Source organism: Salvelinus alpinus, chromosome 11 (genome assembly GCF_045679555.1).
Source record: "Salvelinus alpinus chromosome 11, SLU_Salpinus.1, whole genome shotgun sequence".
Taxonomy (NCBI): Eukaryota; Metazoa; Chordata; class Actinopteri; order Salmoniformes; family Salmonidae; genus Salvelinus; species Salvelinus alpinus.
The window spans coordinates 22,099,284-22,127,226 of NC_092096.1; the positions used below are offsets into that span (position 1 = coordinate 22,099,284).

The 27,943-nt window shown below is 43.5% G+C and overlaps 2 protein-coding genes across 3 annotated transcripts; both read left to right on the top strand.

Moving 5' to 3' along the window:
- The first annotated feature begins 363 nt into the window (after positions 1-363).
- LOC139533758 (uncharacterized) lies at positions 364-13,207 on the top strand. Of its 2 annotated transcripts, XM_071332102.1 has the most exons (19): positions 364-456; positions 559-617; positions 810-873; positions 977-1,134; positions 1,316-1,380; positions 1,496-1,589; positions 1,902-2,174; positions 2,470-2,763; positions 3,584-3,835; positions 4,376-4,699; positions 6,260-6,339; positions 6,515-6,734; positions 7,068-7,229; positions 7,506-7,696; positions 7,848-7,999; positions 8,219-8,476; positions 8,877-9,030; positions 9,585-9,717; positions 13,068-13,207. In XM_071332102.1, coding segments are annotated over exons 1-19 (3,060 nt in total). In that variant the 5' UTR covers positions 364-454; the 3' UTR covers positions 13,193-13,207. The 2 variants fall into 2 exon arrangements, with proteins under 2 accessions (XP_071188203.1, XP_071188202.1); XM_071332101.1 differs by having other exon boundaries at positions 410-617.
- Positions 13,208-14,782: 1,575 nt separating this feature from the next.
- krr1 (KRR1 small subunit processome component homolog) lies at positions 14,783-27,863 on the top strand. Its single transcript, XM_071332106.1, has 10 exons — positions 14,783-14,935; positions 15,249-15,424; positions 18,705-18,839; positions 18,994-19,119; positions 21,867-21,950; positions 23,178-23,234; positions 24,359-24,529; positions 25,650-25,727; positions 26,124-26,220; positions 26,865-27,863. Exons 1-10 carry the CDS (start codon positions 14,860-14,862, stop codon positions 27,005-27,007), a joined length of 1,143 nt encoding a protein of 380 aa, XP_071188207.1. The 5' UTR covers positions 14,783-14,859; the 3' UTR covers positions 27,008-27,863.
- Positions 27,864-27,943: the final 80 nt, after the last annotated feature.

Below are 27,943 nucleotides of genomic sequence, written 5' to 3' on the forward strand. Positions count from 1 at the left end.
ATATTTTTTAAACTGCATTGTTGGTTGGGGGCTTGTAAGTAAGCATTTCACTGTAAGGTCTACAGCTGTTGTATTCTGCACGTGACTAATATCATTTGATTTGATTTGATTCATAGCCTCCCTCCAAATAGTAAACCTAATTATTTGGAACAAAATTGGCATGAGTCTACCATGTTGCTCAAAATTAATGTTCCACAAAATATATGAAAGTTCATCACAATTTATCTGATCATTGACACTACCAGCTCTCTCTATTTTCTCCTTTCTTAATCATCATAATATATGATATTGTGCAAATAATTTGTGATCAAACCTGCACCAAGACAGTGGGCCCTATCAGATTGACCTGCACCTGTCAATCATTATAAATCGATGACGTCAGGTCAGTCGTTTGTTTTCGTCAACTCAATCACGCTTACCCATACCTGAGTGCAAATTAACAGTCGCAAGAAACATGTAGGCTAAACAAATACTTAATTTCGTTCTTGTATTATTAATCGAATGGTGAATTAAGGTGGCCATGATTATTGATAAAGAACACCGACTTTGCTTTTGCAGGACCTGTTTCGCGTTTCCATTTATATTGTTCATTCTTGTACCTCACACGATATCTCTCGGTAAGTAGCCTGTGCGTGCTAAGTGCGTTATTGTTGTGTTTGTAATTGATACTGAGTGGCTATGCTGTTTCCACATCAATTATGAGTTACACACAAACATGTATTTAGCTTATTTTCCTTCCTGGACGCGGGGTTTGGTTGATTTTCATGAGTTAATTGTGACATGTAACGTTAGCTTCTTACAATCTGCAGGAAGCTGCAGTAGTTTTACGTTCTCCATATGTTGGAAGATAAGCAACAATTCCTTGTTTGGCAGGTAAGTCCAGTATTAAATAAACACATAATCACGCCAAACTTCTGAACCATGCACTTTGCACTAACTTACACCTATGTGTCTTGTTCACTTTGATTCTCTACAGTTGGCCAGAAGGACATTTATTGTTGAACAACACCAAATTGAAATCCATTTGGAGAGAGGACACATTTTCATCTTTGACCGTTGCCACTACTGTGGAACACAAATTGACACTTCAATATGGTGTCATGGTTCGGAAGTGGATATTCTCCATCTTCCCAGGTAAGTATAGGTCTTCCACCCTTCCACTCATTGTTAAGACTTTATCTAAGTACAAACACTGTCCTGTATCCATTCATCTAAACAAAAGTACGCAATATTTTAGTTCTGGGATTCTGAGATTACCATTGGCGTTCATTAGATCATGCTACAGTATAATTATTATGTTTTTCTTCACTTGAAGGTTCACATTCCATTGAGTTCAGAAGTATACATAAACCTGACCAACAGCCCATCAATAGCACTCTGGTGGGTAGACCTGGAATATAAGTGATCACATTCTCCTCTTCTTTTCTGGTGTCACCATAATGTCCCTTTTGAATGAAAGATTAATGTTTGTCCATTCTCATGTTATCGTTCTTAGGAAGCCCTGGAGTTGTTCTCCACCAATGAGGTGTTTGCGTGTGAAAACAGCGCTCTGTACCTCTATCAGGACCCAGACTTCATCCTCATGCTCGGTAACGTTGTTACGTCTTTGTCTTCGTTCGAGAGTGAGAGAGAGGGGGACCGAGAGAGCCATGAAGGGAAAGAGACAAATAAATGGAGAGACAGATAAAGGGAGGGAGAGAGACAAAGGGAGGGAGAGAGATGAAGGTAGGTAGACAGACACAGATGGATCGTCAGAAAGGAATACAGACGAGAGAGAGAGAGACGCAAAAGTGAAATCAAGATGGAGACAGAATTCAGGTGACGATCAGTGGTATAGTGGGCATATTCCCAGGTGTGCAGGTCATAAATGTAGTCATGACTCCCATCATCTCCTCTCCTAGGTCACACCGTGCGCTATCCCTTGACGCTGGAGTCCAGGAGTACCTCCATGTTACTGGTGTCCTGGAAAGAGAAGATGCAGCCCCCGGCTGCCCCTGTCCCCGTCCACTCTGTGTCCCTATACCACTCTGAGATGAAGGCCTACGCTGCCCTTAGTGTGGACAGTACCCACTCCAACCACTACCGCTTCACAGCCCTGGAGTCCTGCAGTTCCTATGCTGCCTGTGTGGAGATGGCAGGCAGCCACTCGCTTACCTGTCTCTCCACTATCACAGGTACAGTTGGGGTGTATTCATTAGTGCACACTGTAGCAACACTAATATGCTGGTTCCTAGTGAATACACCCTTGGTAGCTCTCTAGTCGTTGTCACCCTGTGTAATCACACCAATCTTAAGGTTCAAACTGTTATTTACAGGCCTTTTTGATGATATAAAAGTATAGATTTGAGGACTATAACTTATGTCTCGTCCCATGAGCTCGGTACTGATATGAGCAGCACTGTGTTGTATTGATATTTATGAAGTAATTACTTTGTTACATTTTGCTGTATAATTTCTATTCATATCCAGACCCAGAAGTCCCCAGACATTTCCAGGTGACGTTGTGGAACAGCAGCAGTGTCACGGTGTCCTGGGACTGTCCCGACAACCGCAAGTTCTCCTTCTTCCTTGTCACGGTCCTCTACCTCAATGGCACCAACCATGTCCTGGAGGAGAGGTCCTTCAGGCACACACTGGACACCTTTGTGTTCTCTCAGTCTGACCTGCCGCCCTGTAGCAGGGTGAAGTTTGGCCTGCAGACGGTGTGCCAGGCGGGCACGGAGGCTCGCCACAGCAGAATGGTCTTAATCAACGGGAATACTGGTAAGATCCACCTAGTTGATGCTTTGCTAGGCTGAGTGTCAATAGTCTTAAGTTTCTTCCCCTCCTTGTCTCCTTCCCTTTATATGCGTAAATCTGAGGTAGGGCCGGTGTTCTGAGGAGGTAGGGCCGGTGTTCTGAGGAGGTAGGGCCGGTGTTCTGAGGAGGTAGGGCCGGTGTTCTGAGGAGGTAGGGCCGGTGTTCTGAGGAGGTAGGGCCGGTGTTCTGAGGAGGTAGGGCCGGTGTTCTGAGGAGGTAGGGCCGGTGTTCTGAGGAGGTAGGGCCGGTGTTCTGAGGAGGTAGGGCCGGTGTTCTGAGGAGGTAGGGCCGGTGTTCTGAGGAGGTAGGGCCGGTGTTCTGAGGAGGTAGGGCCGGTGTTCTGAGGAGGTAGGGCCGGTGTTCTGAGGAGGTAGGGCCGGTGTTCTGAGGAGGTAGGGCCGGTGTTCTGAGGAGGTAGGGCCGGTGTTCTGAGGAGGTAGGGCCGGTGTTCTGAGGAGGTAGGGCCGGTGTTCTGAGGAGGTAGGGCCGGTGTTCTGAGGAGGTAGGGCCGGTGTTCTGAGGAGGTAGGGCCGGTGTTCTGAGGAGGTAGGGCCGGTGTTCTGAGGAAATGTCAGACAGGTACTTTCACCTATTCTAACAGAGTTCTCTGATCATTGCACATGAGGGGAAGGAGACAAGAGGAAGTCCCTTCTATTGATATGCAGCCAAAGTAAACCCATAACATCTATTTATCTATGGCACTGTTTTCACACTCTTCAATTGCCTTTCTCCTACTTTGCTTACGGTGAACACTTCTGGAAATGACTATCAGCCCTCTCTTTAGTCCACTCAGAAATTGAGAACCTGTGGCAGACCTCCTCGGGGCCGGACAACTACACCCTGAGCTGGGTGGTGAGGAACACTTCTTCTATCTCCATGTTCAGGATCTACCACCAGGGGGCGCTCCACTACACCACCCTGCTCACCAGCCACACGGTGGCCAGCCTGCTGCCCTGCCGCCAGTACTCGGCTAGAGTAGAGGCGCTGTGCGGAGACAGCGTGGTCATGAGCTCCAAGACCGTACGCGCTCGCACAGGTAAACTACAGAGCCCAGACCTCAAGGCTCATGTTGAGCAGTTGCGTGATTGATGTTTGGGCAGCTCTCATGTTTATTTTTTACTAGGTTGGAGATGCATTTAGTGGGGGATTGAATGGAGAAATGTATTAACGGTAACCTAATTTAATCAGCTTGATTGGTGAGTAAAGAAAGTGCGGTCACATGCTTTTATGTACATGCTTTTGTTCTAATCCAACACCTGATTCAACTATTCAAGTGATTGATGATTAGTTTAGTAGACAGTATGTGCAGCAGTACTGGGCTGGAACAAAAACCTGCCCACCCTGTAGAGTCTATAGGAACAGTATTGAAGACCACTATAACAGCCTGTACCTGCCATGTTGGGTGGGTCTTTGCTTTCTCCTCTCTGCTCAGGGGTGAAGTTTCCCCTAGGTACAGATCTAGGATCAGATTCCCTTCCCCCAATCATAACTTTAACCATCAGAGGGGAAATGTTAAACTGACTCAAGATCAGCGTCTAGGGTCAACTTCACCCTACTCCTGTCTTCTCTCTCATAGGACCCAGAGGTGTATCAGAACTGCGCTACCGTCCTGAGGACTCTACGGCGCTGTGGATTGGTGGGACCGGACAACAGGGCGTGGCCTTTCAGTACCAGCTGTCTTATGACAACGGCTCGACCATCCAGCAAGGCCGGCTGATGGAGCCTTTGCTCCGCCTCCCGGGGCTCATTGAGGGCGCGCACTATGCCCTGGACGTGTGGGAAGAGTGTGATGGCGAGTGGAGTGCCGACACAGCCCTGGTGTGTTTCGATGGAGTCAACGTTTCCGTCAACGCCCTCGTGCTGCCGGTGGCGTCCACCCTGAGGCCGAATGAAGACCTAGGTTGGTGTCATCTGGGCCGTGTTCAGTAGGGCACAACGTTGTGGAATCGTCATATATACAGTACCAGTCAAAGGTTTGGACACCTACTCATTCAAGGGTTTTCCTTTATTTTTACTATCTTCTACATTGTAGAATAATAGCAAAGACATCAAAACTATGAAATAACACACATGGAATCATGTAGTAACCAAAAAGTGTTAAACAAAATATTTTATATTTGAAATTCTTCAAAGTAACCACCCTTTGCCTTGATGACAGCTTTGCACACTCTTCGCATTCTCTCAACCAACTTCATGAGGTAGTCACCTGGAATGCTTTCCCAACAGTCTTCCCACATATGGTGAGCAATTGTTGGCTGCTTTTCCTTCACTCTGCGGTCCAACTCATCCCAAACCATCTCGATTGGGTTGAGGTCGGGTTGAGGTCCCGTGTGGCTCAGTTGGTAGAGCATGGCGCTTGCAACGCCAGGGTTGTGGGTTCATTCCCCACGGGGGGACCAGGATGAATATGTATGAACTTTCCAATTTGTAAGTCGCTCTGGATAAGAGCGTCTGCTAAATGACGTAAATGTAAAATGTAAATGTAATTGTGGAGGCCAGATTTTGAATTTGGACTCATCAGATCCAAGGACAGATTTCCACCAGTTTAATGTCCATTGCTTGTTTCTTGGCCCAAGCAAGTCTCTTCTTCTTATTGGTGTCCTTTAGTAGTGGTTTATTTGCAGCAAATCGACCATGAAGGCCTGATTCACGCAGTCTTCTCTGAACAGTTGATGTTGAGATGTCTGTTACTTGAACTCTGAAGCATTTATTTGGGATGCAATTTCTGAGGCTGATAACTCTAATGAACTTATCCTCTGCAGCAGAGGTAACTCTAGGTATTCCTTTCCTGTGGCAGTCCTCGTGAGAGCCAGTTTCATCATAGCACTTGATTGTTTTTGCCGACTGCACTTGAAGAAACTTTCAAAGTTCTTGACATTTTCTGTATTGATTGAACTTCATGTCTTAAAGTAATGATGTACTGTCATTTCTCTGCTTATTTGAGCTGTTCTTGCCATAATATGGACTTGGTCTTTTACCAAATAGGGCTGTCTATACCAACCCTACATTGTCACAACACAACTGATTGGCTCAAACGCATTTCTTATGATTCCATATTTGTTATTTCATAGTTTTGATGTCTCCACTATTATTCTAAAATGTTGGAAATAGTAAAAATAAAAACCCTTTAATGAGTAGTTGTGTCTAAACCTTTGACTAGTGTTTATGCATGCATCAAACGTGCCTCTGATGCGTAGCGTAAGGAAGCATGTAATCTCTATTCAGGACATTTCCATCCCGTGTTCCACAACGTTTGCCTACTGAACGTACGCCACATGTTGTTTATAGTGTTGGGTATGTTTAGGAGGTAGAAATGGATGTTGTTGCAGGAACACATTTGCTATTCTACATGCACTTGATATGATCAGGTAAAGAGTTTACTTGAAACGAGTGCTTTGTTAATTGTCTTGTGCATTATGCTATTATGAAATAAAGTGACATTTTGTTTTCTCACTTCTAGCCTTCGTTGTGCCTTGGTTAATGGTGTTGGACCCAAAGACTGAGCCCTGGGCTGAGCTGAAGCGCATCTACGAAAAACTAGTGAGTGTCTTTGAGCACCAAATGGAATAAAACTGACTGAAACCGAGAGGGACTACTTGGACTTGACAAACGTTAATTCATTTTTTTTGTAATATGTTTAATCAAGTTTTCTGTCGTGTGGCCTTATGATCACAACTCTGGCCTCCCTTTCACTGACATTTCTTCATGTCCGTAGCTGGAGGAGCTTTTGAAAGAGTACCCGATTAAGACCAGGGTGGAGTTGGTTGCATTCAAGGAGCTGGAAGGCGAATCCAAAACTAAGATTACCTTTCAAGGCTTTGATGCTTCCATAACCGACGCAGACTTACCGCTACCACCTGGCGAGCAGCTGGACCATATCCAGTCCCTCCAGCCGCCCAATATCACAGTCAAGGATGGGATAATCTACTGGGATGGTAAGAGAACCACCAACAACAGCATCACATGGAGTATTGTCAGATTTCTATCAACATTTCATGTCTTTTAAACTTGTGTGATGCGTTCAAACTATAAATCTTGCTTACCTAGGCCGTCACCTGTCCCAAATGTGGGGTTTGTACATTGCTTGGCACTATCACTGAAATAGTGGAACCTCTGTGCATTACACAGAATGCTGCTGCTGGTTTTTTACCCTCCAGGGTAAAGTCAGCTTCCCCTCTCCCGATTCTAACCTTAGCCATTAGTGGGGGAAATGCGAAACTGACCCAAGAGCAGCGCCTAGGGGTAACTTTACCCTCCCTTTTGGACAGACCCAGATGAGTGTGCGACCCCTGACCTGAACAGGTGTGACGCCAACTCTTTGTGCGTCAACACTCTGAACTCCTACACCTGTGTGTGTCAACATGGCTTCTATGACGTCGGGCCTGCCTTCGTTCCCCCTCCTACCCCTGCCTCACATCCTGTCTGTTATGGTCAGTTAGCTTCTTGTTATTGTGCAATATGTCTGTTGGTGTACCTTTTTTTGTATTCTCTACTACACCACTCCTGTTTACTGATGGGTCATGTTCAATAGGGCACACAACGGAAAATGTTTTATGTTTTAAACGTGTTGCAATGGAAAACAAGCATTTTTATTGGAGAAGTTCAGGCAGTCCCTCCCTGTTTCAGTCTGGTTTCTTCCATTCTGTGCCTAATGAATACGACGCTGATTCCTTTTGGGGGTAAAGAAAGTTAATTAATTTCAACAGAAAAGGGGATGTTCACCCAGTGCCTGAATAGATCGATGGCCGGAGGTATCGCCAAAGCCTTCCTGATTGGCTACTTCGGTGGCGACGTGACGGTTGTCTTGAATGAAGGCCGTTGCACCATGGAGGAGAGCGAGACGCTTTACCACTTCCGCGTGTTGCGCAAACCCTCGCGGTGTGGAACGAGACGGCTGGTGAGTGACCGTGCATTCAGATGTGCAAAGGGGTTATAATGGAATCTATACAACAGGTCACACTGGATACCTGCTAAGCACTAGTGTAATGTGATTATGCCGTTGTGCACAGCACTCTGTGGATGAAATTGGATTTTCTGTGTGTGTCCAGGTGAACAGAACACACATCGAGTTCCGGAACACTCTGACAGTGACCTTGAGCAGCGAGAGGACCATCACACGAAGAGATCTCAAGGTTATCTGGAAGTGCATCTACCCCCGGAACTATGTCCGCAACACCCAGATAAACGTAGATCTGGAGTGGTAAGAAAAGACAGATCGGAGTAATTCTGGGGCCAGGAGATGTTCCTGATTTATGTGACCTACAAGGAAAAACTGGTTCTGTAGCCTGGCAAGGGTTGCAAAGGGAGGGAATATTACTGGTACCTTTTGAAATGTACAAGTAATCTACTGGACTTTTGATTCACACAATGGATCAGAATCATAAAACTGTTTTGACCAAAAACTGTTCTACCCCTCCAGGATCATCTCCCACTCTGTGGTGGAGTACAACTCCTCCCATGAGCTGGGGCTGGCCATGACCATGTACAGCGACGACTCCTTCTCCTACGGCTACAGAGACTCCATCGCCCTCCACCTCAGCGACGTACTCTTCTTCGAGGTGGCCCTTCTGACAAACAACACGTTCGCCTCGGAGGTCCTGCTAGAAGTGGTTTCCTGCTGGGCCACAGAGAGCCCGGATCCACAGGACGAAACCAAGGGCTTCTTTCTCCTAGATGGGTGGGTTACTGTCCTGGGTCATATTCATTTGTGCACACAAAAAACAAGAGTTTGTTATTGGAGTAGTTCAGGTAGCCTCTCCTGTTTTAGTCAATTTTCTTCTGTTTGATTTCTAGTGAATATGACACTGGTGTGAAATATGGTATTCTAAACTCTGGGCTGCGTTCAATCGAGCAATATAAAATGTCATGTAGAGGCATTATGTGATGGGGGGGGGGGGGGAATAGGTTATTAGAGTATCGGGTTCTTTTGTTGAGGTATAAAATATTCTTTGTTTTTGGACAAGATGGTACCTCCAGGTTTTCAAACATCTTCTGTTTCAAACCTACTGGGCATGACCCTGGATTTTCAAGACTTTAAAAAAGCAGTTTAGGATCATGCCCTATTCTCTCGTCCTCAGCTGCCCTGTTGACAGCACCTTTCATTGGCTCTCTGTGAACGGTGTGTCACAGAGGAGCAGATTCTCCATTCACATGTTCACTATGCCCAAGGAGTTACCCATTTACATGCACTGCCTGGCCCGGATATGCAGTCACGATGAGGACTGTACTACGGTAAATTTCTAACAAGTTTAAGTCTATTTGCCATTATAAATATATTGGAAGTCTTAGTAAAGTTGTTTCAATTTAAAAATGGTAAGAATGATTAGGACATATGTATTAGACCTTACAAATACACATAGAAATGTGTTATAGAGCAGTCATTTTAATTGAAAGTAAGTCTAAGAAGCGGTAGATCTTTCTATATGAGCTAATTCTATGCTTTCCATTCATAAGTTTAGTTTTTGCGTCTATCTTTAGTTTTTGTACACCAGCTTCCAACGGCTGAAAATACAATATTTTTGGTTGTGGAAAATATATTTCACAGCGGTTTAGATGGTATAATGATTCTTACACTATACTTACTTGTTTAGTCACATAACCTGAAATTAGGCAAACTTTTAGGAACCAGGAAATGGCGGAGATTTCTGCATAGTGCATCTTTTTAAAGCTGATATTCAGCTTTGCTCAACAAACACATTTGTATTGATTGAACAAACAGTTATGCACATTTATTAGTAACTTGGTCATTATTTTTTTTAAACATCTTTTCCTATGATTCTCTGTAGAACTGTACCACCCAGAGACTTTCTAAGAGATCAACAGCTAGATGGGATCCATACATCAAAGTAGCTGTGGTCGTGTCAGCAGGACCACTGATGGTCACCCCCGAGGCGGCACCAGGGACCAAACTCTCCAACTGTGAGTTGGTGTGATGTGAAACGTTTTGAGCGTTGCCGATATCGTTTTAATCTATACATTTATTTCTGTAACATTCTTGAACAGGCCTGTGGTATCTGGGGATGCTCCAAATGATGTCTTGGATACTAATTCAGTTTGTAACAGTGATATATGAATGCTTCCATGCAGCCGGTACACCTTAACTCATGTAAAGCACCAGCAACAATTTTTCAACAAACTGTTACATGGCAATACTTCCATAATTGGAACTTACCGGTGTCTTCTCAACTGCCGTCGTGGAGCGTTGGAACTTAGAAAATGCTCCGTTTATAAAATGAAATACATTTTTGCTCAATGAGGTGATCTAACAATGTGTACGCTGCCATATTGTCTGTTTCTGATCTTCCAGATCGATCGAGACACTTGGGTGTCCACGCCGAAGTGTTTTATGTCAGGACCGCAACTCAGAAATCAAGCGTTGCGTTCTATTTTTTTATTTAACATTTATTTAACCAGGTAGGCCAGTTGAGAACAAGTTCTCATTTACAACTGCGACCTGGCCAAGATAAAGCAAAGCAGTGCGACACAAACAACAACAGAGTGTTTATACCATGTGTAAAACGTACAGTCAATAACGCAAATGGCGTAAGGAGGTAAGGCAATAAATAGGCCATAGTAGCGAAGTAATTACAATTTAGCAAATTAACACTGGTTTGATAGATGTGCAGATGATGATGTGCAAGTACAAATACTGGTGAGCAAAAAAAAGTAAATAAAAACAATATGGGGATAAGGTAGGTAGTTGGATGGGCTATTTTCAGATGGTCTGTGTACAGCTGTAGCGATCGGTAAGCTGCTCAGATAGCTGATGCTTAAAGTTAGTGAGGGAGCTATAAGTCTCCAACTTCAGCGATTTTTGCAGTTCGTTCCAGTCATTGGCAGCAGAGAACTGGAAGGAAAGGTGGGCAAAAGAGGTGTTGGCTTTGGGGATGACCAGTGAGATATACCTGCTGGAGCGCGGGCTACGGGTGGGTGTTATGGTGACCAGTGCGCTGAGAAGGTGGAGCTTTACCTAGCAAAGACTTTTAGATGACCTGGAGCCAGTGGGTGACGAATATGTAGCGAGGGCCAGTGGTTGGTGGTATATGGGGCTTTGATGAAACGGATGGCACTGTGATAGACTGCATCCAGTTTGTTAAGTAGAGTGTTGGAGGCTATTTTGTAAATGACATCGGCATCGCTTTGACTGACACCCTCCTGTCCCAATCAATGAGAGATGACTAAGATGGTGGTGTGTAATTGTTGGGTCGTTCCAGGAAATGTGTCCCTTTTGGGTGTTGTAACTTTTTTTTATTTCATTTGATTTTATCAATGTCATAACGAACACATGTTCAACATAATACTTATTTTTTTCCCCCATCAAGGTTAAATAATAGGCACTGACTATAGTAATTTTAAGTGCCAATTAAAGTAACAGGGTTGACGATTTCATCTTAAATCAGCCCTAAATCCTCTTGTGACTGGGGATTTTTATTTATTTTATTTTATTTCACCTTTATTTAACCAGGTAGGCTAGTTGAGAGCAAGTTCTCATTTGTAACTGCGACCTGGCCAAGATAAAGCATAGCAATTCTACACATACAACAACACAGAGTTACACATGGAATAAACAAAACATAGTCAATAATACAGGAGAAGAAAACAAAAAGTCTATATACAGTGAGTGCAAATGAGGTAAGATAAGGGAGTTAAGGAAATAAATAGGCCATGGTGGCGAAGTAATTACAATATAGAAATTAAAACACTGGAATGGTAGATGTGCAGAAGATGAATGTGCAAGTAGAGATACTGGGGTGCAAAGGAGCAAGATATATAAATACAGTATGGGGATGAGGTAGGTAGAAAGATGGGCTGTTTACAGATGGGCTATGTACAGGTGCAGTGATCTGTGAGCTGCTCTGACAGCTGGTGCTTAAAGCTAGTGAGGGAGATATGAGTCTCCAGCTTCAGAGATTTTTGCAGTTCGTTCCAGTCATTGGCAGCAGAGAACTGGAAGGAAAGACGACCAAATGAGGAATTGGCTTTGGGGGTGACCAGTGAGATATACCTGCTGGAGCGCGTGCTACGAGTGGGTGCTGCTATGGTGACCAGTGAGCTGAGATAAGGCGGGGCTTTACCTAGCAGAGACTTGTAGATGACATGTGGGTTTGGCGACGAGTATGAAGCGAGGGCCAACCAACGAGAGCGTACAGGTCGCAATGGTGGGTAGTGTATGGGGCTTTGGTGACAAAACGGATGGCACTGTGATAGACTGCATCCAGTTTGTTAAGTAGAGTGTTGGAGGCTATTTTATAGATGACATCACCGAAGTCGAGGATTGGAAGGATGGTCAGTTTTACGAGGGTATGTTTGGCAGCATGAGTGAAGGATGCTTTGTTGTGATATAGGAAGCCGATTCTAGATTTAATTTTGGATTGGAGATGCTTAATGTGAGTCTGGAAGGAGAGTTTACAGTCTAACCAGACACCCAGGTATTTGTAGTTGTCCACGTATTCTAAGGGATGGAAGTTTGTTGTATGCAACAGGGAGGGACAATTGAATGCAAGCTTTACAACAACAAAAAATGTAACCGTTAAAAAATGTCTAGCCTGTATATGGCTAACAGGGTTATTAACATGTTATGCTCAACCCGCTCAGTTTTCCACGACAAAACACCATAAAATGGCCAAGAAGAGTAGAACCAGCTTTTACATTATGATTTGAATAAGATGTCTTTTGGAAAAAAAATAATTTCAAAAATGAAAATTTCATGATATTAAAACGTGAGTTCAGTTCACGTAACAGGTTTGACCTTTAAAATGAGGGACAAGTTTTTTTTCTTAATGCATCACTAATCACATGAAATAAATAACTTCAGAAATGGCTTTGTCAAAGCAGCAAAAATAACTATGATGGTGAAAACTTGTTGGTCCTAAGTTGGGTAAAGTCTTATTGTTTTTAATCAGATTTAATTACATTTTACATGTGGTCAATATTAATGGGAACTTCGTCTTTTAAAATTAAATATTGGTGCACAATTTCTACTTAAAATATCGAAGAGATGCAAAAGGTATCCTGTTCTATTACTTCATGAGGCAAAAATGTAATTTGATAACAGAGCATTTTCTAAATTCCAACGTTTCACTTGCAACTAGAGATGGGAGTTGAGAAGACCCGGCAAGTTCCAAGTTGAAAATATTAGGATGTATCAACATTTTAAAGGTTATTACAAAAATTGCTGCCTCTGCTTTACGCGTGACGGCTGTATGGAAGCATACACATCACCCTTACAAAGTGTAGCTATAATTCAGTATGTGTCTGTTTCCTTGCAGGGGATGAGGCTTTGACAATGATCTACGTCGTGGGAGGAACCATGGGCGTCTTGATGTTGACACTGCTTGGTGTGAGCGCAATAAAGGCTATAATGAATTATTATGAGAGAGCAAGGCCTCAATAAACACATGGAACCACATCTCGTTTTCCTCTTGTCCTGAGTATTATCAGGGTTTCATTCAATATATTTTGTACAGATGTCTTCACTAAGTAAATATTGCCAAAATGAGCGATTAACATTAAATGCCACCAGTAGGTGTACGGTGGCTACTAATGCTATTGGTGGTAGGCAACCTCAGTTGACAAATTGTGACGGGCACACCCAAACCACTTGCCAATATATCAAATGACTAACTACACTAAACCAAAATATAAATGCAACATGTATAGTGTTGGTTTCATGAGGTGAAATTTAAAAAAATCACAAATTGTCCATACACACAAAAAGCTTATTTCTCTCAAATTTGTGTATGTCCCTGTTAGTGAGCATTTCTCCATTGCCAAGATAATACATCCACCTGAATGGTGTGCCGTGGTGGAAAAAGTACTTAATTATCATACTTGCATAAAAGTACATATACCTTTTGTATAGAAAATTACTCAAGTGAAAGTCACCCAGTGAAATACTATTTGAGTAAAAGTATTTGCTTTTAAATATACTTAAGTATCAAAAGTAGATGTAATTGCAAAAATGTACAAGTGTAAATAATTCAAATTCCTTATATTAACCAAATGGCAACCAAAAAAAATACGGGTAGCTACTGCAACACTCAGACATCAAATCAAACTGTATTTGTCACGTGCTGAATACAAGCTGGGAAGTATTTCTGTCTGTAATAAGGCCTATGTGGGGAAAAACTCATGATTGGCTGGGCCTGACTCCCTAGTGGGTGGGCCTATGCCCTCCAAGGCCCATGACTGCATCCCTACCCAGTCATGTGAAATCCATAGATGAGGGGCCTAATTTATTTCGATTGACTGATTTCCTTAAATGAACTAACTCAGTAAAATCTTTGAAATTGTTGCATTTATATTGTTGTTGTTGTTGTTAATTATACCGAAGTGTTTCCCCTATATTCGTTTAGCAGAGGCACTGGCCGCAACTCCAATAAATATGCAGTTTGAAGGAAGTTGCTAACTAGCATTAGCACAATGACTTGACGTCTATGGGGGAAGCTAACATTCTAGCTATTCCCATATACTTCTAGGCATAAGCACAATGCATTGACATCTATGGGAGCAGCTAACATGCTAGCTATTCCCATACACTTCCAGGCAATGTGCTAACGCTAGTTAGCAATGGTTCGCGAAACTACCTTTTAATAGCCAAAATCTTGCACAAAGACACTTAAGATGGCGGCGCATAAATTGTTTTATCACTTCATGGAGCAAAACTGTATTTAATAATGGAGCATTTTCTATAGCTATTTCAATGCAACTAGCTATAGGAGTTCTGTAGACACCAGTGACTTCCGAAATGAGAACGAAGAAGGTATCGCCAGGTTGGTCAAAAATCTACTGATTATGGCTAAACAGCTGCTAATTAGCCAACGAAGCGAAGTTACCAAACCACCTGAACATGAAATACACTGTCATAAATTGTTATTTATATAAGCAAATATTGTAAGGATCGAAAAGGTTGTTGTGGCACAATGTTGCAAAGACTCTTACACATTGGAATATAGTTTCAAGAACGCTCTTAGCACGTAATGCAACGCTGCAATTTTGAATGCAACCCTCATTTTAGTTCCAAACTACGCAGTTCCGGTCTGTATTTCCGGCACAACAAAAATGGCGTCCTCCACTAAAGAAGGAAGCGTGAGTGAAACGCAGTCGGGGAAGAAGTCGAAAAAGAATACAAACCAAGGTATTACAACGATATTGTCTAGTATCAGAAACACATGTCATTCTTTCTTAATAATAGTCCACGTTTCTGGATACATGTATCTGAACAGAAGCCTGATACCCCTTGATTTGTGTAGCTCGCGCCCGGCCTCATGCTTATTTATGGTGCTAGTATGAGCACTGCTTGAAGACTGCTACCAATTTGTTCTCAGTGAAAGAACTTGTATGGGAAAACGTGCATGCAATGTGGCTAATTTACCTACCTACCTAGTTAGGTAGCTAGTTATAACGTTAGGTGTGTTATATCCTAGTTTCTAATTTTGTTGTATTTTCAGTGGATGAATCTCAACTCTTCACTGTTCCCGATGGATGGAAGGAGCCAGCATTCACAAAAGATGACAACCCCAAAGGTCTACTGGAGGAGAGCAGTTTCGCCACTCTCTTTCCCAAGTACAGAGAGGCATACCTGAAAGAATGCTGGCCACTGGTGCAAAAAGCATTAGGCGATTCAGTAAGTTGAGCCAATTAAAGGGGAAATATGCAGTTGAAATAATAACAAAGCGACCACCCTGATATGGGATTGGTTAAAAACTGAGGGACGTTGCTGGAGAAATGTAGCCATTCAAATTCATAGACAGAGCTATGATTGCAAAGACTTAACCATCCATGAGATAAAAGTTAGAGCTTTAACAGTGTCTCGAGGCTATAGTGTCTCCATTGTTTATTGGAGTATAAACATGTATTTTGGGCTCTGATGAGCAGTTGAACTAAGCCCATGAGGCAGTTATATGGTCTATTCCAGAGTCAATGGCTATATATAATTAAAACGTTTTTAAAATGATGTAGGAATAGTAGAACATTTGCAGAATGTCGGCCAAAATCCATCTCGCTCCATTGTCTCCCACTGCCAGGCAGTGGGCTTCCTCTCATCACCATATTTGGTAGTGAGTAGCAACTAGGGCTGGGCAATATGGCCAAAATATTATATCACGGTATTTTTAAAAAAATGGACGGTGTGACAGTATGTGACGGTGTTTTTAGTTTTTGACTAATAAAAGTTCTACATTTGTTTTGAGTAGTAAGTCATCCTATGGTGGCAACGCATACATTATAAGTGATTTCAATGAGTCTTTCTCCATTCTGATCGATTTATACTGTTCAATTCAACTTCAACCAAAACAAATTTCATCACTTTTATCATTTCTGCATTTCCTGCACTCAATTGCAGTGGTGGAAAAACGACCCAATTGTCATACTTGAGTAAAAGAAAAGATACGTTAATAGAAAGTGAGTCACCCAGTAAAATACTACTTGAGTAAAAGGATTTGGTTTTAAATATACGTATCAAAAGGAAATGTAATTGATCAAATGTACTTATGTATCAAAAGTAAAAGTATAAATAGTTTCAAATTCCTTATATTAAGCAAACCCGGTGGCACCATTTTTTTATTTTTATTTTTTTATTTATGAATAGCCAGGGTCACACTCCAACACTCAGACATAATTTACAAAGCATTTGTGTTTAGTGAGACCTCCAGATCAGAGGCAGTAGATGACCAGGGATGTTCTCTTGACAAGTGCGTGAATTGGACCATTTTCTTGTCCTGCTAAGCATTCAAAATGTACAAACGAGTACTTTTAGGTGGCAGGGATAATGTATGGAGTAAAAAGTACAGTATTTTGTTTAGGAATGTAGTAAAGTAAGGTGTCAAAAATAAAAATAGTAAAGTACAGATACCAAAAAAACAACTTAAGTAGTACTTGAAAGTATTTTTACTTAAGTACTTTACACCACTGCTCAATTGAGAGAATTTCCACACTGCCACATAGGGCTGCACGATATGGGCAAATAATCTAGGATGTATTTTTAACCAAATGTTTCAGTTGCGATGTGACTTGCGAATTAGAGCAAAACTGTTGGAATCATGGAAATATAATGACTATTCTAATTCTATAGTTAGAATATAATAGTGGGCACTTTGAATACAGTGTTTTTTGAGATGACAACAAATGAAAATGCCAGGGAGGAGTTATTGTGACAGGGTAGGAACTAAATTGTTAAGTGTTTCCTAGGGGACCCTATAAGCTTTGGCTACATTGCATGTTTTCTCTTAGCTACTTGATGTAGCTAACATATTCTTGCTTTGTATATTCCTCTTTGATTTAGAAGATACTGTTGCACAAACAACATGCTGAATTAGGTCTACACCATCACTGGTGTTATCAGGCTGTATTAGCTAGCTACTTTTGCTCATGCCAGCAGCATACCACCCTGCATCCCACTGCAGGCTTGTTGCTGAAGCTAAGCAGGGTTGGTCCTGGTCAGTCCCTGGATGGGAGACCACATGCTGCTGGAAGTGGTGTTGGAGGGCCAGTAAGAGGCACTCTTTCCTCTGGTCTAAAAAAAATATCCCGATGTGTAGGGTGCCGTCTTTCGGATGGGATGTTAAAACGGGTGTACTGACTCTCTGAGGTCATTAAAGATCCCATGGCACTTATCGTAAGAGTAGGGGTGTTAACCCCGGTGTCCTGGCTAAATTCCTAAGCTGTCCCTCATACCATCACGGTCACCTAATCATCCCCAGCTTACAATTGGCTCATTCATCCCTCTCTCCCCTGTAACTATTCCCCAGGTCGTTGCTGTAAATGAGAACGTGTTCTCAGTCAATTTACCTGGTAAAATAAAATACTCAGTACCTTTAATTTGCATTAGTGGCTAACATTTACTGTCTCACAAGATTTAGGGCAACTTGCTAAGAAAAGACAAACTAGCTGTTTGCGGATGTAAGAAACACAAACTAATAGTGTCATTATAGAACGCTAGTGGATTATTATTAAGAAGCAAAGTGAAAACAGCATTGTTGTCATCAACATTGTTGCATGTGCTACGTACACCAGGCAGACTGAACAAAATGTCTCGTGGTTGAGGAACATCAAATGCGCTCCTTGAGTGACAGGGGGCGTGGCTAGGTCTGTGTGGAAAGTGGCACGGAGAGAAAGTGGAGAGAGATGACTCAAGTAGCGAAGTAAATTATAAAAATTGACATTACACATGGCGTATCACATTTAACAAACCAAACATTCGGTATATAAGGTAAAAGTAAAAACCCAAACCAGTCCCTGCATCAATACCGGTATATCATGAAATATGCTATCCCGCCCGCCCTAGACCGGATGCTTCACATTTATACATCTGGTGAAATATCTGGCTCATTATTCTGTCTGTGGTGCCACTGTCTGGACCAGCACCTATCTTCATGTTTTTGTTTTGAGGATGAAACAGAGGAGAGGTGTGTCGAGCGGTGGTAAAATAAAACAATTGCAGTACGTATTCTGCTGTTCTATAGCGTGTGCACCACAGGAGGTTGGTGGCACCTTAATTGGGGAGAATGATCTTGTGGTAATGGCTGGATTGGAATAGTATCAAACACATGGTTTCCATGTGTTTGATGCCATTCCATTCACTCTGTTCCAGCCATTATGAGCTGTCCTCCCATCAGCAGCCTCCACTGGACTGTGCATTGATGTCTCAGGGGGACATTTTTGTTGTTTGCAGTAACTTCTTTGTTGTAAGATCACAAAGTGACGAGGTAGTTTCACCATTAAGGGTTCCAGCTTTAAGAATAATGTTACATGTTGACGAGTTGATCCAATCTTATCAGCCCATGTATAGGTGTTTGTGAACATGCAAATATGTAGCCATGTGAGGATGAATGATCCTCCTAGATTTAGGCACACGGCCTTTAAATTGTCCAAAACATTGATGTTCTGCTTTTCTTTCTCATCAACAGCACATCAAGGCCACCCTGGATTTGATCGAGGGCAGCATCACGGTTTGCACCACCAAAAAGACCTTTGACCCATATGCCGTTGTAAGGGCACGGGACCTCATCAAGCTGTTGGCCAGAAGTGTGCCATTTGAGCAGGTAGGCATGCTCTCTTGTTCATCAATTCATAGTTGAACTTCCAACAATGATCCTGATAGTGTGGAAGAATAGTCTAAACTCTATACTTACCCCCAAGAAAGAAACCACTACAAGTATCTTCATTTGGTTGTTTTCTTCTGTCTTCCACCTTTAGGCCGTGCGTATTTTGGAGGATGACATGGCGTGTGACATCATCAAAATTGGCACGCTGGTCAGAACCAGAGAACGGTTTGTGAAGAGGAGGCAGAGACTCATCGGACCTAAAGGATCTACACTCAAGGTGGGTCTTGTTCAACCGTGCAGCCAGGGAGAGCGTTCAAATGGACACATTTGTGTTGTTGTGTTTAGATGTTAGCATCACTAGGTGGCAGCATAGTGTTATTAACACCTCCCAACCTGTCAGAATCAGTCAGCTAATCAAATCACAGTTTATTTGTCATATGCACAGAATGCACAGGGGGTATACATTTACTTGCAAGCTCTCCTCTCAACAGTGCTACAACAACAAAAATATTGAATTAAAATAAGTAGAAGGAAAAATGATGACACTATATAGCTGGAGAAAATTTGCAAGAAAAATCTAAAAGTAAAAGCACTTTTTCAAAGTAAGTATATTTACTCTTGTACGGGGATATGGAGAGTATGACATGATTTTGCATTGTGCAGTAAGAAGTTTAAAGTTTTGTTAGTCTTCTGTACAGGATACACATGGTATACAGCACAGGATACACATGGTATACAGCACAGGATACACATGGTATACAGCACAGGATACACATGGTATACAGCACAGGATACATGTGGTATACAGCACAGGATACATGTGGTATACAGCACAGGATACACGTGGTATACAGCACAGGATACACATGGTATACAGCACAGGATACACGTGGTATACAGCACAGGATACACGTGGTATACAGCACAGGATACACGTGGTATACAGCACAGGATACACGTGGTATACAGCACAGGATACTCGTGGTATACAGCACAGGATACTCGTGGTATACAGCACAGGATACTCGTGGTATACAGCACAGGATACTCGTGGTATACAGCACAGGATACTCGTGGTATACAGCACAGGATACACGTGGTATACAGCACAGGATACACGTGGTATACAGCACAGGATACTCGTGGTATACAGCACAGGATACTCGTGGTATACAGCACAGGATACTCGTGGTATACAGCACAGGATACTCGTGCTATACAGCGTCCAATGAAATGCTTACTTGCAGGTTCCTTCACGATAGTGCAACAACAACAATAATAAAAGATCAGAATACAAACATAATGTAAATGGCTCAGTAGAATAGAATAAACATTTTAGCGCAGCGGTCGTAGCAGTACTGTCAGCGGTCGTAGCAGTACTGTCAGCGGTCGTAGCAGTACTGTCAGCGGTCGCAGCAGTACTGTCAGCGGTCGCAGCAGTACTGTCAGCAGTCGTAGTAGCAGTACTGTCAGCAGTCGTAGTAGCAGTACTGTCAGCAGTCGTAGTAGCAGCAGTAGTACTGTCAGCAGCAGTAGCAGTACTGTCAGCAGTCGTAGTAGCAGCAGTAGTACTGTCAGCAGTAGTACTGTCAGCAGCAGCAGTAGTACTGTCAGCAGCAGTACTGTCAGCAGCAGCAGTAGTACTGTCAGCAGCAGCAGTAGTACTGTCAGCAGTCGTAGCAGTAGTACTGTCAGCAGTCGTAGCAGTAGTACTGTCAGCAGTCGTAGCAGTAGTACTGTCAGCAGTCGTAGCAGTAGTACTGTCAGCAGTCGTAGCAGTAGTACTGTCAGCAGTCGTAGCAGTAGTACTGTCAGCAGTCGTAGCAGTAGTACTGTCAGCAGTACTGTCAGCAGTCGTAGCAGTTGTACTGTCAGCAGTCGTAGTAGCAGCAGTAGTACTGTCAGCAGTAGTACTGTCAGCAGCAGTAGCAGTACTGTCAGCAGTAGCAGTAGTACTGTCAGCTATTGTAGTCGTAGCAGTACTGTCAGCAGCAGCAGTAGTACTGTCAGCAGCAGTAGCAGTACTGTCAGCAGCAGTAGTACTGTCAGCAGCAGCAGTAGTACTGTCAGCAGCAGCAGTAGTACTGTCAGCAGCAGCAGTAGTACTGTCAGCAGCAGCAGTAGTACTGTCAGCAGTCGTAGCAGTAGTACTGTCAGCAGTCGTAGCAGTAGTACTGTCAGCAGTCGTAGCAGTACTGTCAGCAGTACTGTCAGCAGTCGTAGCAGTAGTACTGTCAGCAGTCGTAGTAGCAGCAGTAGTACTGTCAGCAGTAGTACTGTCAGCAGTAGCAGTAGTACTGTCAGCTATTGTAGTCGTAGCAGTACTGTCAGCAGCAGTAGTACTGTCAGCAGCAGCAGCAGTACTGTCAGCAGCAGCAGTAGTACTGTCAGCAGCAGCAGTAGTACTGGCAGTAGTACTGTCAGCAGCAGCAGTAGTACTGTCAGCAGCAGCAGTAGTACTGTCAGCAGCAGCAGTAGTACTGTCAGCAGCAGCAGTAGTACTGTCAGCAGCAGCAGTAGTACTGTCAGCAGCAGCAGTAGTACTGTCAGCAGTCGTAGCAGTAGTACTGTCAGCAGTCGTAGCAGTAGTACTGTCAGCAGTCGTAGCAGTAGTGTCAGCAGTTGTAGCAGTACTGTCAGCAGTCGTAGCAGTAGTACTGTCAGCAGTCGTAGTAGCAGCAGTAGTACTGTCAGCAGTAGTACTGTCAGCAGCAGTAGCAGTACTGTCAGCAGTAGCAGTAGTACTGTCAGCTATTGTAGTCGTAGCAGTACTGTCAGCAGCAGTAGTACTGTCAGCAGCAGTAGCAGTACTGTCAGCAGTCGTAGTAGTAGCAGTAATGTCAGCAGTCGCAGTCATAGAAGTACTGCCAGCAGTCGCAGTAGTACTGTCAGCAGCAGCAGCAGCAGTAGTAGTACTGGTGGCATTAGCGGCAGTCATGGAGTGTGAGTGGATGGAGATTGCTCTCCATGGAACACATTCAACCTCCCTCTTACAGGCATTTATCTAACCTGTTTCCCCCTCAGGCGTTGGAGCTGCTCACTAATTGCTACGTCATGGTGCAGGGGAACACTGTGTCAGCCCTGGGACCCTTCAACGGCCTCAAAGAGGTGAGCGCTGATTTCCTCAATAAGGGCCATGTTCAGTAGGGTACACCATAGCAAAACATTTTGTAAGGCAAAAATGCATTTTCATTCCGTTTCTAAATGCTTTCTCCTTACTGAACACTACCCTGCTCTCTCCCTTAACCCCACACTGGAACCACTGAAATAAGCCTGTTGAATTCATCAGGTGCCCATTTCTGCAATAGCAACAAATAATTTATTGAATTGACTTAGGCCCACCTCTCCATAGGGAGATTAGGCCGTACACATTTTGCAATTGATGGTAATAAATCCCTTTCAGATGCATACTATCACTATTGCCTCGGAAGCTAAGCAGGGTTGGTCTTGGTCGGTCCCTGGATGGGAGACCAGATTCTGCTGGAAGTGGTGTTGGAAGGCCAGTAGGTGGCACTCTTTTCTCTGGCTTACATTTTTCCCCAATGCCCCAGTGATGGGGGACATTGCCCTGTGTACGGTGCTGTCTTTCAGATTGGGACATAAAACAGGTGTGCTGACTCTCTGTGGTCACCAAAGATCCCATGGCAGTTATTGTAAGAGTAAGGGTGAACTCCGGTGTCCTTGCTAAATTCCCAATCTGGCCCTCATAACATCATGGCCACCTAATCATCCCCAGCCTCCAATTGACTCATTTCCCTCCCCCTGTTACTATTCCGCTGGTTGTTGCTGTAAATGAGAATGTGTTCTCAGTCAACTTACCTGAAGTAGGGCCTCCCGAGTGGCAGAGCGGTCTACAGACCTGGGTTCGATCCCAGGCTGTGTCACAGCCGGCCGTAACCGGGCAGCGCTCAATTGGCCCAGCGTCGTCCGGGTTAGTGGAGGGGTTGGACGGACGGGATTTCCTTTTCCCATCGCGTTCTAGCAACTCCTTGTGGCGGGCCGGGCGCCTGCAAGCTGACTTCGGTCGCCAGCTGTACGATGTTTCTTCTGACACATTGGTGCGGCTGGCTTCCGGGATTAAGCGAGCAATGTGTCAAGAAGCAGTGCGGCAGGGTCGTGTTTCGGAGAATGCATGGCTCTCGACCTTCGCCTCTCCCGAGTCCATAGGGGAGTTGCAGCGATGGGACAAGACTAACTACCAATTGGATATCACAAAAAGGGGGGGGAAAGTACATTAAACTTCCCTGGAGTGAGCAACAATTGTATTTTTTTTGTTCTCTCTCTCTGAGTGACTCAATTATTATTATCTGCTAATACAATTTTTCCCATATGTAGGTACGGAAAGTGGTGTTGGATACCATGAAGAACATCCACCCCATCTACAACATCAAGGTAATTGATACCTTTCTCCTCCACATCCAAGGAGGAGGAGAAAGGTGGTCTACGTGGTACTTTGTCATGGTTCGTGGTAAACTTAAAGTAACCGGCACTGTTCTATGTAAGAGGATGTGGGGTTTTTGTTGACGCCACAGAGGAAGTCACCAAAAGGAATTGGAGTCCTTTAGAATAGATGACTTGAACTTACCATGATCCCAAAAGGGGAAGTTAGAAGATCCTTGACAGCTGAGAACAACATGCTCCAGACCAACTTATTCTATCCGTCATAACTTTATTTTCAAGTTTTTTATCGTGTTTGGCCAGTTGTGTTTACAAATTCCTTTATTCCGATTGGCTCTCGTACACGAGGTTGTCAACAATAGCCAAAATCTTAGCAATGCAAAACTTGTTAGTTGTCCCTGTAGCGGATGTTATTTTTTATATGGTCAGGGAGGAAGCTGTACTTCAGCTATTTTAGGTGTTTCTAAGCAGTCAAAGAAATCTAAAATGTGAGGTGTTGCTCCTTTAATGCTGTGGCTCAAGGGATTTAAAGGGGCAATCCTTAGTTGAAACAATAACAAAACAGTTCCCCCGCCTCTCTTTTGGTTAAAGGCTGAGGGATGGGCCTTTGAAAAATGTAGCCACTCAAATTCATAGACAGCTATGGATGCAAGGACTGATCCAAGATATCAAAATAATAGTCTAAAGATTTTTTTTGAGGCTACACCGTGTTTGTTTACAATGTAATAAACAAGCTAATATTTTGGGTTCTGATGAATTATACTCTTCACGAATCAATGTGTGTGTGTGTGTGTGTGTGTGTGTGTGTGTGTGTGTGTGTGTGTGTGTGTGTGTGTGTGTGTGTGTGTGTGTGTGTGTGTGTGTGTGTGTGTGTGTGTGTGTGTGTGTGTGTGTGTGTATGTATATATATACACACAAAAAGGGATGTAGCAATTGCAGATTGCCCCTTCTAATGAAGCAACTGGCTTGAACTACTGCATCCTTTCTGGAGCTTTGCCATGTAGTTACCAGTATGTAGTCTGACTTCAACCACCCTCAGTTTCAATAATACAAGTTAACTCTTCCAACACGTTTCTCCCTTTTTACTCTGGCGACCGTTCAATTGGTGTTGACCGCAGACGCTCATGATCAAGCGCGAGCTGTCCAAGGACCCCGAGCTGCGGCTGCAGAGCTGGGAGCGATTCCTGCCCAATTTCCGACACAAGAACCTGACCAAGCGCAAGGAGCCTAAGAAAAAGACGACAAAGAAGGAGTACACACCTTTCCCCCCGCAGCAGCCTGAGAGCCAGGTTAGTGGGTCAGAACCGCCTCCCCCCGCAGCAGCCTGAGAGCCAGGTTAGTGGGTCAGAACCGCCTCCCCCCGCAGCAGCCTGAGAGCCAGGTTAGTGGGTCAGAACCGCCTGCCCCCGCAGCAGCCTGAGAGCCAGGTTAGTGGGTCAGAACCGACTCCCCCCGCAGCAGCCTGAGAGCCAGGTTAGTGGGTCAGAACCGCCTGCCCTCGCAGTAGCCTGAGAGCCAGGTTAGTGGGTCAGAACCGCCTGCCCCCGCAGCAGCCTGAGAGCCAGGTTAGTGGGTCAGAACTGCCTGACACCGCAGCAGCCTGAGAGACAGGTTAGTGGGTCAGAACCGCCTCCCCCCGCAGCAGCCTGAGAGCCAGGTTAGTGGGTCAGAACCGCCTGCCCCCGCAGCAGCCTGAGAGCCAGGTTAGTGGGTCAGAACCGCCTGCCCCCGCAGCAGCCTGAGAGCCAGGTTAGTGGGTCAGAACTGTCTGACACCGCAGCAGCCTGAGAGCCAGGTTAGTGGGTCAGAACCACCACTCAGGCATGATGTTGTAGTTATTTGTATCGGTTCCTGTGTTATACAACATGCTAGCCCAGTATACAAATCTTCATGTAGATGGCACATCAAACGTAGCATGCAAAGTGCAAGCACAGTACAATAAAAATGTATATATATTTTTAAAGTTCAGTTTCAAGATAACAACACAGGACATTGACAAGTCCTCTTCCACATACTGTAACAGGGGTGTGTAATAACTTTGGCCCCAGGCCCACATTGGGATTAGATTTCTTTTCAAACCAATTTGTAAGTCAAAAGCAATTTGTGGGCTGGGAAAAGGGCACTTATATATATATATATATATATTTTTTTTTTTATAAGTCAAGAGAACATCTTATGAATATATTTTATAACTGCCCTTTTTCCGGCCCGCAAATTGCTTATAATTTCCCAATCTTCTCTTTTACTCATCCTTGTACTATAACATACAACAGCCATAGAGCCTAACATCAACAGATGACTTGGTCTATAACTACTTGATATAACCCATCCATCACTATACCTATCACTAGACTTGTTCACACCCGTGTTCCTGGATTCACTGTTTTGTTGTGTTTCCTGGTTGTCTAGATTGACAAGGAACTTGCAACGGGAGAGTTCTTCCTTCGAGAGAGCGTTAAGAAGAGGAAGAAGATGGAAGAGATAAAGGTAACCATGGATATCACTTCACACCGCTTCACCCTGGGGTATGGTAACCATGGATATCACTTGACACCGCTTCACCCTGGGGTGTGGTAACCATGGATATCACTTGACACCGCTTCACCCTGGGGTGTGGTAACCATGGATATCACTTGACACCGCTTCACCCTGGGGTGTGGTAACCATGGATATCACTTGACACCGCTTCACCCTGGGGTGTGGTAACCATGGATATCACTTGACACCGCTTCACCCTGGGGTGTGGTAACTTGACTTGATAGCTATGCACCAGTTACTATTTGTATAGCATTGCATGAGAAACGAATTACCTTCAAAAGACACGTAACAGGATTTACTGTGCCAAATCCATTTGACCTATGTCTGCTTGTGTCTGTTTCCAAGGTGAAACAAGCCGAGGCTTTGACTAAGAGGCAAGAGGAGCGAAACAGAGCCTTTATTCCTCCTAAGGAGAAACCTGTTATGAAGAAGACTAACAAAGGTACAGTGAATCATTTGAATAATTATGTTGTTAACTACCTTCTCTCCACTTAACGTTTCCACCCACTTCCTTCAAGCCAGACTGCTTCAGGCCCTGCACCAGTCAGGCAACCAGGCCTTCTCCTCCCGCTCACACATCTTTTGAAACTCTTCCTGACAGTCTTGGGGCTTTTTAAAGCAGGCCTTAATAAGACTCATCTTTATCAGCTGGCCTCCCCTTCCTCCTACACTTTGGTTGTTGCTTTCATGATATGGATAATGTGGATGCTACTGTGATTATGGATAATCCTGAATGAATCGTGAATAATAATGAGTGAGAAAGTTAGGCACACAAATATTATACTCCATATGAATGTAGAGGTGTTCAGAAACATTCTATTCTCATTTATAATAAAATGATTTTATGCGCTTTGAAATTATTCTTCTATAATGAAAAGCACTTTACAAATGTAAATTGTCGAATTGCTATGCTTTATCTTGGCCAGGTCGCCGTTGCAAATGAGAACTTGTTCTCAACTAGCCTACCTGGTTAAATAAAAAAATCATTAACTGATTAACCTGGTTAAATGAAGCATTGCCTGAACACATACAGCCACACCTAGCTGTTTAATGTGTTATTTTTCTTTTACCATGTTTTTTTCCTAGCTCCCTCAGATGCCAAAATCAACATTGAGGCCCTCAAGGCTAAGGTAAGGAAAGCCAAGACCAAGAAGCTAGGAGCCCCCTCTGTTAACCCTGCCCCGCAGACCACACCTGCCTATGACAAGAAGAAAAAGAACAAGGGCTAACCTTGGACAATGGACAATATTCACTATTGCAGCATTGAAACGAGGTATGCAGATCACTGGCGTGAAGGACGGCAGGTTTGTCAGAACATGGGTTTGTCTAGATGTATTTGGGATATTAATAGAATATCCCCAATTCCACAGAGATGAATCTTCCTCATGGTTTTGATGAAATGAATATGAAATGCCTCTGTCCTCAGTAGAGGAGACAGTATACAGTAAAGGTGTCTCCCTATATGTGACATCCAATGCCTCTGAGTGTTACCTAGTTTTCCTGTGACCGAGGCCCATTCTTCAATAGTTTACCAACTGTTTGTAAGACGTGCACAGAATGTGGTTCACCTGGTTTATCCCGACGCCACAGATTCCTCCTCTTGTCCTAATCCTCAGAACAACTTGTACTGCTTTCAACCAACACCTGTCAATGTTAAAGTAGTGTTTACTGTAAATATTATGAAGCCTGCAAGTATAATGGCTTATGATGCAGTTAATGCATTGGAAGACTAGTAATGTTTCATAATGATGCTGACTTAAGTCTGTTAATGTATACTTATAAAAAATAGCATGCATACTATTAAAAGCTTTTTTTATAGTCCTTATTATAAATGATTAACAAGGTATAAAGCTATATACCTGCAGGCTTTGAGAAAAGGCATTGTGTTTAGGCATTGAAAGTTTTAGTTCATGATTAAATGAACATGGTTGTCGTGTGCCGCTACAGGCGTCAAGTGTGGCAGAAATGGGCCTAGAAGACTGCTGAACAGTGAAATAGCATTGTGTTTAGGAGAACTGTGTGTTGGGCCGTGTTCTGTCATTTGGTGTTGCTACTTCTAAAGACTCAATAAAACAACTATATGATCATCTCTCATTCTGTATTTGTCGAATTTTGTAAGTCGCTCTGGATAAGAGCGTCTGCTAAATGACTTAAATGTAAATATG